Genomic DNA, 10,060 nt, shown 5'->3' with positions numbered 1-10,060 from the left:
CTTCAGCAGTGCGACTGCACAAGAGCAAGTCGTCCACATACTGTATTAGCACCGACCCTCGCTCAGGCGTCCAAGACTTGACAGTCTCATTGAGTACCATAGAGAAGGCAGCAGGACTATCAACATACCCCTGAGGCAGGCGTGTCCAGGTTAACTGACCCGTCAACTGGCCCTCCGTCCAGGAGAAGGCAAACATAGGCTGGGCCTCTTCCGTAATGGGAATGCTAAAGAAGGCATTTGCTAAATCAATCACTGTGTAGCATAGAGAATGTGCCGGTATACATGAGAAGATAAAAGTGATGTCTGAGACTAGGGGTGGAAGTGGAATCACTTGTTTGTTAACTGCCCTTAGGTCTTGTACAAGTCTCCACTCCCCACTGGCCTTTTTTACGGGGTAAATGGGCGTGTTCCAGGGACTGATGATTGGTCTCAGGATACCTTTTGATATGTAATCATTAATTTGAGGGGAGATGCCTTTGACTTTCTCTGGGGGTAGGGGATACTGTTTTTGATATTGTATCCCCGCATCTGATCGCATTTGGGGTGCATATGGTGTGCAATTAATAAAGCCCACACTACCTTTGTTTTCTGCCCAAATTGTGTGATGGTCAAGGGAGGAAGGTATCATTAGAAAGAAACTCCTGTGTGCATGTCTTTTTGGGCTGTGTAAGTCACAAAGAGGGGAACTCGCAGTGAGGGAGCCGTCTTTGTCAAACTTAATGGTAATGTTCAACTGGGACAGTAAATCTCTGCCCATTAGGGATACTGGACAGGAAGTCAGGACAGCGAAACTCTGCATACATAGCTCTAGTCCATCCGGGGTAGAGACTGGTAAAGGCGGGGTGACAGAATGAGTAACCGATGTCCCATTTATTCCAATAGAGTGTCCCTCAGTACACAGTGGTGTGTCATACCTCTCATCATTTAATGAGCTAAAAGTGGCACCTGAATCAAGCAGGAAACACACTATGTGGTTGTCTACGCGTAATATAACTTGTGGTAGACTCTTCCATGATAGGTTGTGGCACACCAGACTGAGGGAAGGGACATACTCTAGGCATCCCTATTGGGGGTGTGTTTGTCGGGTAGACGGCCACTGCATAGGGATTCGAGGGGGAGGTCTGTTAGAGGTTGGGGTGTAGGGTGGCTGTGCGAGCGCATGGTTTTGAGATGGTGTTTGGGGAGGTTGCGGGTATTGGGGGTACCTTGTAGTGTGAGGGGGGGGGCGATTAGCAGTGTTGTACCCCCTTCCCCTGCCCCTTGGATAGCTCACCCTCTGTCTATATGGGCACTGTGATTTCCAATGTCCCTGTTCCCCACAATTAAAACATCCTTGGTCAGGTGGGTAGGGCTGCATGATCATGAGGTGCGGTGGTGAGGATGAGGTTTCAGGTGTGACTAGGGTTTGTGTTTGTGTCAAGGAGGGGAAAATTCCCCCTTTTTGTTCAAAGACCCCTGAAGTCTCTCTGGACCTGGCGTCCTTCATAAATTCATCTGGTGCTTGCTCCGCCCATTTGGGGTTTGTGAATTTGAGCAATTGCGTCACTTTGGGATCGCCTCCCGACATGATGGTAGTGGTAAATAATTGTGGTGTGGCCCCATCTACAGCTTTCCATAGGGAGTATACTCTGGTACAGTAATCATAGAATTTCTCTTTAGGTCCCTGCTTGGCTAGGCTCAGTTCTTGGAGTGCAGATGGTCCTTTGTATAATTTGGACCAATGACCTCCCATGCCTTTCCAAAAGGATATCCAATCCTTATCGGTCTGGATATGGGCTGTCCATAGGTCGTCTACAGGGGCTACTTCTGGGCTGTCTGGGTCTACAATGCTAAGAATACCTTTTATGTCATCCTTGTCAAGCCCTGTGCCTGCACTATATTTTGCCAGAAAGAAATGGCCCGGACATTAGAATAAGGGGAGGGCCGACATGACGAGGGTGGGGGCGGTGAGGCTCGGCTGGGCGAAATAGGAAGTGTGGAGGAGGCGGGCCCTCGAGCGGGGGGATGACGAGGAAAGGGGGCGGAGTCGGCGCGCAGAGTTTCAGTGCGCGCCGAGGGAATAGGAAGCAGGAGGAGAGTTTTTTCTCTGTTCAGCTCTCCCCTGCGTTAGCGTGCGAGCCCGGCGGACCGGCGGTTTTTTGCTGTGAGTGATGGAAGTGGATGCGGTATTGTCGAGGCTGCGGGAGGAGGCGGTGACCCGGGGTGTTGGCTGGTTGGAGGACTCTGTGGCAGGCTTGCTGCGGGGCCCCGGCCAGGCCTCGTGCGTGGTGCTCGGCGGCCCCCCTTCCCCTCCCCCCCCCCCTCGTCCTCCCGGCCGCCTCGGGGCCCGCAGATCCCGGCCTCCGGAGCGTTACAGCCCCGAGCTGGCCGCTGACAGGGCTGGGGGGAACCCGGATGGGGACTCCGCTACCCCGCCGGCTAAGCGTAGGCCGGTGGTGGTTGGGGGGAATGCTAGTTCGCGGCGTGCGCGGGGGGGTGGCGATCCCGGGGGCCGAGTTGCTCAGGCGCGGGAAGGGGGTCAGATGGCGGCTACCTCTGCGGGCCTCTTGCCTGCAGTGAGGGGGGCTCGGCGTGGGAGAGAGGCCTCGGCGGGTGCTGGCCAGTCGCTTGGAACGGCCAGGGCCTGTAATCCTGATGGACGGGGGCGGAGCAGGACGGCCGGGACATCGCGGCTCCATCGGGGGGACCGGTCTGCATTGCGGTCTGGATCTGTGGCTAGGCGGGCTTCCCCGGCCCGGCCCAGGGCTCGTCGTGGTGAGAACGCTGAGCGGGGGTTGCAGACCTCCACGGCGCGCAGTACGGACGGTGCTGCAGGGCGCTCTACGCCGGCGAGGAATCCTGACCCACGGCCTGGTGTGGCGGCACGATCGGAGGCTGGGAGTTCCCAAGACGGCTTGTCGGAGGGGGAGCTGGTCGAGCCGGAGGAGGATGAGGTACCGAGGACGGCACGAGGCACGGGACCTACGGCTGGATGTCCCCTTGGGCAGCGGCAGCCAGGTAAGAGACCTTCTACTCTGTCTTCTTCTTCTTTTTCTGTCCTTCCTGAGGGGGGTCCTTCGGGAGGGGTGGGGGGCGCTGGGGCGTCTGGCGTCTTCGGGGTCGGCCCTGGGGCGGGTTCTCCAGATGTGGGGGTTGTTCACACCTTGTTGGCGGGTTTGCGGGAGGTTTTGGCGCGCTGTGAGGCTGGTTCCCGGCCGGCGGCGGAGGCGTCTCCGGTGGCTGCGTGGGCCTTGGGTGCGCAGTCTGGGGTTCGGGGTTTGCCGTCAGGGGTTCCCCCTGTGGTGGTGGCCGCTGCGGATGGACCGGCGATCGGTCCGCTGGCAGCTGCTCCTGGGCTGGCCGTTGGGGGGGTTGTTCCTGCGGCTGCGACGGCGGTGATTGCTGCGCCGGCTGCGGTTGGTGAGGCGGTGGTAGCCGCTAAGGGAGTAGCAGGAGGGGATGGCCTGCGTCTAGCTGACGCAGCAAAATGTGAGGTCTACGTCTGTTTTGAGGGGCCTTTGGGCGCTCACTTGAAGACTGAGGTGAGAGACCGCATTTGGAAGGGGGAATATGTGGAGATTTTTTCCTTGCTGCCTCTGGAAAAGTTTAACTTGGACAAAGTTAAGCCGGATGAGAGCAAGAAGGAGGAGGAAGAGAAGCGGCGGTACCGGCTGATCCCGCGCACGTTTGCAAACTGGTTGCAGGCGTTTGCGATTCTGGCTAGCGTTATTGGAGAGAAGGCGCCGGAAAACTGCTCGCCACTTTTTTGCTACCTCGATTCCATCGGGGAGGCGCAGCGGGTTTACGGGGGGACTGCTTGGTTGCGCTATGATGAGCAATTTCGGCAGAAGAAGGCGGTCCGCCCGTCCTTGCGGTGGGATCACAAGGACATTAGTCTTTGGATGAAGCTGATGTCCTCCCCGAGGGGCTCCTTGCCTCCCTTTCAGGGAGGGGCCGGGAGCCCGGCAGCCGTCGGACAACCGGCCGGAAACCGCATGGGTTTCTGTTGGCAATTCAATGCCGGCACTTGCAAATTCGGGGCCAAGTGTCGATTCCGGCACAAGTGTTCCGCGTGTGGCGGCTCCCATTCCCAGTCCCGGTGCTTCAAGCAGGGACGGGGAAAAGGGGGGGACGCTGGAAAAGGGGGAGACGCCGGTGAGGGTAGGAAGGATGGTGCCTTTTCTAAGGCGCTATCCTGATCAAGTTGCAGCCAAGTTGCTGGAGTTGGGGTTTGCGGAGGGTTTTCGGTTGAATAGTCAGCTTCAGGTGGTTCCGCCGGTTGCAAACAACTTGAAGTCGGCTAGGGAGCATGCGGGTGTTGTCACAGACAAGTTGCTCAAGGAAGTTGCTTTGGGGCGCATGGCTGGTCCGTTTGGGGATCCGCCCATGGCTAATTTGGTGGTCTCCCCGTTGGGAGTGGTTCCGAAGAAGGAGCCGAACAAATTTCGGCTCATTCATCATTTGTCCCATCCGCGGGGGGGGGGTCGGTTAATGACTCCATTGATCCCAGCCTCTGCACAGTGTCGTACACTTCTTTTGATACGGCGGTTGATTGGGTGCAGCGTTTTGGCAAGGGGGCATTGTTGGCGAAAACGGATGTGGAGGCGGCTTTCCGCCTCTTGCCGGTTCACCCAGATTGCTGCCACTTGTTGGGTTGCCGGTGGCAGGGCATGTTTTACGTTGATCGGTGTTTGCCCATGGGGTGCGCAATTTCTTGTTCGTTGTTTGAGCAGTTTAGTTCTTTTTTGGAATGGGCGGTGCGGGATGTTTCTGGTTTATCTTCCGTCATCCATTATTTGGATGACTTTCTGTGTATCGGGCCTGCTGATAGCCGCGTTTGTGCGTCTCTCTTGGCTACGATTCAGCAGTTGTTTGAGGTCTTTGGGGTCCCGTTGGCCCCGGATAAAACGGAAGGTCCGACCACAGCGCTGCGTTTTTTGGGGATTGTCATAGACACCATGGCGATGGAGTGCCGTTTGCCGATGGACAAGTTGGAGGATCTGCAGCGGGAGGTGGCCGGGGCGTTGCGGGCGAAGAAGATTCAGCTTCGGGCCCTGCAATCGCTCTTGGGCAAGTTGAATTTCGCCTGCCGCATTATGCCGATGGGGCGTGTTTTCTGCCGGCGCTTGGCGGCGGCCACGGCTGGCGTGCGGGCTCCTCATCATTTCATCCGCTTGGGCCAGGAACTCAAGGCTGATTTGTTGGTGTGGGATTCCTTCTTGGCCAGTTATAACGGCCGTTCGCTTTGGTTGGATAGGGTGGTTTCTAACTTTGATATAGAATTGTTCACGGACGCGGCTGGTTCAAGTGGTTTTGGGGCTTTCTTTCAGGGTCGGTGGAGCGCTGGGGAATGGCCGGTGTCTTGGAGGGAAGCGGGTTTGGTTCGCAATCTGGCCGCACTGGAATTGTTCCCCATTGTACTGGCAGTCGAATTGTGGGAGGGGGACTTCCGGAATCGGCGCGTTCGCTTTCATTGTGATAATCTGGGGGTGGTGCACGCCATTAATAATAACACTGCCTCTTCTCCTCCTGTGGTGCGTTTGCTGCGCTATCTGGTTCTTAAGTGTTTGTGTCTTAATTGTTTTGTGACTGCTGTGCATGTTCCTGGAGTGGAAAATTCAGTGGCTGATGCGTTGTCTCGTTTCCAGTGGGACAGATTCCGTCAGTTGGCACCGGCAGCGGAGGCGCACGGGCTTCAGTGCCCCGAGAGGTTATGGAGCATCGCCTTACCACAGCACAGCTGTTGATTCGTAAGTCCGTATCGGCAGCTACCTGGTCAGCGTACAGTAAGGTCTGGAGTGAATGGGGCACGTTGGTACAGGAGGTGGGAGATTGCAGTAGCGAGGAGGGTAGGGTTCATTTGCTGCTTTATTTTATTACCCGGAATTTTGAAAGTGGAGTGTCGGCGTCATATATGTCGCGGAAGCTGGCCGGGCTGGCTTTTATGTTTCAGTTGGCGGGCCAGAGGGATGCTACTAAGGTTTTTATGGTTCGGCGCGCTATGCGTGGTTACCGCGCTGGTCGCTCGGCGGCTGATACCAGGCGACCGGTTTCGTTCCAGCTTTTGGGCGAGGTGGTAAAACAGTTGCAACGTGTTTGCGTTTCACGCTTTGAGAGGGTGTTGTTCCGGGCGGTTTTTGTTTTGGCCTTTTTTGGGGCGTTTCGGGTTGGGGAGATTGTGAGTAGGAATAAGAGAGGTGAGGGGGGTTTAGACGTGAGCGAAGTGTTCGTGCGGGGTGGAGCGTTGGGTGTGTTCTTGCGCAGGTCCAAGACAGATAGGTTGGGCAAGGGTGTGTGGGTGGAATTGCGGTCGATTCCGGGTTCCCCTGTGTGTCCGGTGGCATCGGTGGGGGAATTTTACTGTATCCGGCCCCAAGGGGAGGGGGTCTTCTTCCGACATGAGGATGGCACGGCCTTGTCTAGGTTTCAATTTCAGGCGGTATTTAAAAAGTGTTTGGTGGCCGCGGGGTTGTCAGTTACCAACTATTCTTCTCACTCTTTCCGCATTGGGGCTGCCACTGAGGCGGTCCGGTGGGGATTGGATGACCAGGCTGTTCAGAGCATTGGGCGTTGGGAATCGGCGCGATTTAGGTTGTACGTCCGCCCTCATTTATTGTAGGTACGGGGTGATGCTGGGGCTCGGTCGGATTGGGGGGTGCAGTTCTTTCTTTCGGGGGTAGGCTGGGTTGGTTCGTTCTGTTCTTTAAGGAAGCGTTGTGCAACCTTGCTCTCCTCTCATCCCACCCTGCCACTCTATTCCTTGGTGTTTTTTCTTTTCTTTCAGACTCGGAGGCCTGTCTGGTGTGGATCCTTGGACACTCATATGTTTATTGGGGTGCCAGGAGGGCTGAGGTCCGGAGGGATGGGAGGTTGTTGGGTCTGTCTAGGGAGGAAGGCACTGTTCGCTGGTTGGGTATCCCGGGGATGCTGTGGTCTAGGGTGTTGCCGGAAATACACAGGTACGCTCGCTTGGATCGTCCTCCTAATGTGGTTTTGTTACACGTGGGTGGTAATGATCTGGGTTTGCGGTGTGCCCGGGAATTAATCAGGGATATTAAATTTGATCTGCTGCGGTTGCAAGCCTCTTTCCCTGATACGATTTTTATCTGGTCCGATATTGTGGCCAGGACGGCTTGGCGTTTGGCGCGCTCTGTAGCGGGCTTGAATAGGGCCAGGGTGAAGGTAAACAAGGCGGTGGCCAAGTTTTTTGTCCGGAATGGAGGGCTGGCGGTGCGTCATCGGGATTTGGAGGAGGAGACTTGGCGTTTTTTGCGCTCTGATGGAGTGCATCTGAATGCCATCGGACTTGACATTTGGCAACTGGGGGTGCAAGATGGTGTGCAACGGGCAGTTAGGATGTGGTGGGCGTCACGCATGTAAGGTGTCACATGCGCTTGCTTTGGCGTTAGGTCTATGGGGTCTTTGAAGGTGGTGCTGGAAAAAATAATGGAGGTTAAAGGGGGTTGGGCACAGATGGAGGTATGGGTGTCCTTTTTTCTCCCTTAAAAGGTTAATAATGGAATGGAGGAGGTTGTATCTGGAAGGAAGTTGCTGGTTTGTCCCTGAGCTTGCGTAATTACACGGCGGGGGGCCTGTTTATGGTTTACCGATACAACTGGTGGGTTAAAATTCTAATTTACCTTCAAAGACCTCTAGATCAAAAAATGGGTTAATGCTGGATGTATATATATTTGGTTTATAATGTTTTTTGTTGAAAATGTATTTATATGCATTTAAGTTATGTTTCAGAGTATTTTTGTATTTTTCATGTTTGTAATAAAGAAAATATGGGCTGCTATGGCCATTCGACTCCAAAGAGGACAGTGTGTCGTCTGGTCATTTGTTAGATAAGTAATTTAGAGTATAAGTGGTTATAGAAGAGCCTCACAAATGAGCACATCCCCTAGTCAAGAAATGGCCCGGACATTAGAATAAGGGGAGGGCCGACATGACGAGGGTGGGGGCGGTGAGGCTCGGCTGGGCGAAATAGGAAGTGTGGAGGAGGCGGGCCCTCGAGCGGGGGGATGACGAGGAAAGGGGGCGGAGTCGGCGCGCAGAGTTTCAGTGCGCGCCGAGGGAATAGGAAGCAGGAGGAGAGTTTTTCCCACCCTCCCTCCCTACTTGTGTTTTTAGTGGTCACGGTGTGGTGGTATGCGGTGTGTGTTTTTTCCATGTTTCAGGGTGGCGGTTTGCTTCAGTTTTTGTTATTTGGGTAGGTTAGGGGGAATTTGTTGTCGTAGCAGCGTTAGGTCTATGGGGTCTTTGAAGGTGGTGCTGGAAAAAATAATGGAGGTTAAAGGGGGTTGGGCACAGATGGAGGTATGGGTGTCCTTTTTTCTCCCTTAAAAGGTTAATAATGGAATGGAGGAGGTTGTATCTGGAAGGAAGTTGCTGGTTTGTCCCTGAGCTTGCGTAATTACACGGCGGGGGGCCTGTTTATGGTTTACCGATACAACTGGTGGGTTAAAATTCTAATTTACCTTCAAAGACCTCTAGATCAAAAAATGGGTTAATGCTGGATGTATATATATTTGGTTTATAATGTTTTTTGTTGAAAATGTATTTATATGCATTTAAGTTATGTTTCAGAGTATTTTTGTATTTTTCATGTTTGTAATAAAGAAAATATGGGCTGCTATGGCCATTCGACTCCAAAGAGGACAGTGTGTCGTCTGGTCATTTGTTAGATAAGTAATTTAGAGTATAAGTGGTTATAGAAGAGCCTCACAAATGAGCACATCCCCTAGTCAAGGTACCTGCATCTCGTGGATACTTCTTGGGATTGGGACATAGTTCTTTTATTTTGGAGAGTGTACCCAAAGGTAATGGTATATGCACTTCGGTGTCCCCTATGGTCATCAAAGGTGCTTTGAATGAAGCCCCTACTGCTTCTTTCTCAGTTTCCTCTTCTATGGATGATGTCCCTTTTTTACTAATTGGACCTGACTCCTCAGTTTTGGGAATAGGTGTCTCTTTTGTATGGCTTCTTGTAGTGGTGGGGGGCAGCGCTATAATCCTATCCTGCGCTTCTTTTAACATTTCCTCCTTCTTCCCTAATTGCCTTTTTATCTTTTCTAGTTCCTTTTTTAAGTCCTCCATCCTTTGTTCCTCTCTCTCTTTTCCCTCCTGGAATTCCTTCACCCTTTCTTCCAAGTCTTTCTGATACCTTTCTAACTCTATTTTCCTATCCACTTGTACCTTTTCTGCCTCATTGAGGACTATTTCTTTTTGTTTTAGGTCTTCCATAAGTGTTTCTAACTCAGTTCTCCTTTTCCCTATTCTCTCTTCTTCCTCCGTTTTCTTCTCTTCAAACTCTTTTATCTTTGCCTCTAATTCCTGCTTTTCGGGACTACCCACCTCTTCTTGTCCTGTAACTTCTTCCTGTCTCCCCTCTTCCTCTCTGCCCCTACTTACTTGTTCCCATTGGGCCACTTGTTGTGGTGTTGCTGTGGTGTGTGCTATGGCGGCTAGGACTACAGGATCCAGTGAAGGATATAGTTGAAGGTATGAACCTGGCGTCCCATCCTCGTTTTTTACCATAACATAAGGTGGGGGTGGACATTGAGGCGGGGGAGGGGGAGGTGAAGGGGGTGCAGTGGCTTCAGCCATAGCACTGGGTCCTATATTTGGAGTAAGCTTTGTAGTTTTATTAATATGCTTCTTTTTATATTTGTGTAGACATTTATCCCATGCATGGTAACAATCTTTTATATATTGAATATTTTCCCACTTCCCTGGAGGGTACGAATTTTTGTGGATTTGGCATATTTTACTTACTTCCTGCCAGTCTTCCTCAGTACAAGGACCATATGGCCCTGGGTCATGTATCCCCAATTGCTGACACCTTTCTCGGACTTGTGTCCAAAATGGTTCTACCTGGGGGCCAGGGATCATATTACTGACAAATTCATAGGGTGATGGGGTGGCCATGGCTTGGGTTGCTGCAGAATTCCCCATCTAGTAGTCTGGGCAGTGTGTGTCTAGTGACAGGACACAGGTGATAACACCCGGTTTGTTCAACAATCCGGTCTCTGGTCTGGGAGTAGGATCCCTGATCTTTTTTGGGGCAGATGGACTTGTA

At 53.0% G+C, this 10,060-nt stretch overlaps 1 protein-coding gene across 2 annotated transcripts; it reads left to right on the top strand.

Annotated features, from left to right (window-relative positions):
- The first annotated feature begins 2,518 nt into the window (after nt 1–2,518).
- On the top strand, nt 2,519–8,064 carry LOC143934898 (uncharacterized). Of its 2 annotated transcripts, XM_077458470.1 has the most exons (3): nt 2,519–2,997; nt 5,628–5,729; nt 6,764–8,064. In XM_077458470.1, exons 1-3 carry the CDS (start codon nt 2,523–2,525, stop codon nt 7,357–7,359), a joined length of 1,173 nt encoding a protein of 390 aa, XP_077314596.1. In that variant the 5' UTR covers nt 2,519–2,522; the 3' UTR covers nt 7,360–8,064. The 2 variants fall into 2 exon arrangements, with proteins under 2 accessions (XP_077314596.1, XP_077314597.1); XM_077458471.1 differs by lacking the exon at nt 5,628–5,729.
- Nucleotides 8,065–10,060: the final 1,996 nt, after the last annotated feature.

Source organism: Lithobates pipiens, unplaced genomic scaffold (genome assembly GCF_037356315.1).
Source record: "Lithobates pipiens isolate NorthernLeopardFrog02 unplaced genomic scaffold, aLitPip1_a1.2 Scaffold_28, whole genome shotgun sequence".
In the NCBI taxonomy this organism is placed as follows: Eukaryota; Metazoa; Chordata; class Amphibia; order Anura; family Ranidae; genus Lithobates; species Lithobates pipiens.
Note: the sequence above shows the minus strand (reverse complement) of the source record. Positions and strands in the feature narration are given on the sequence as shown.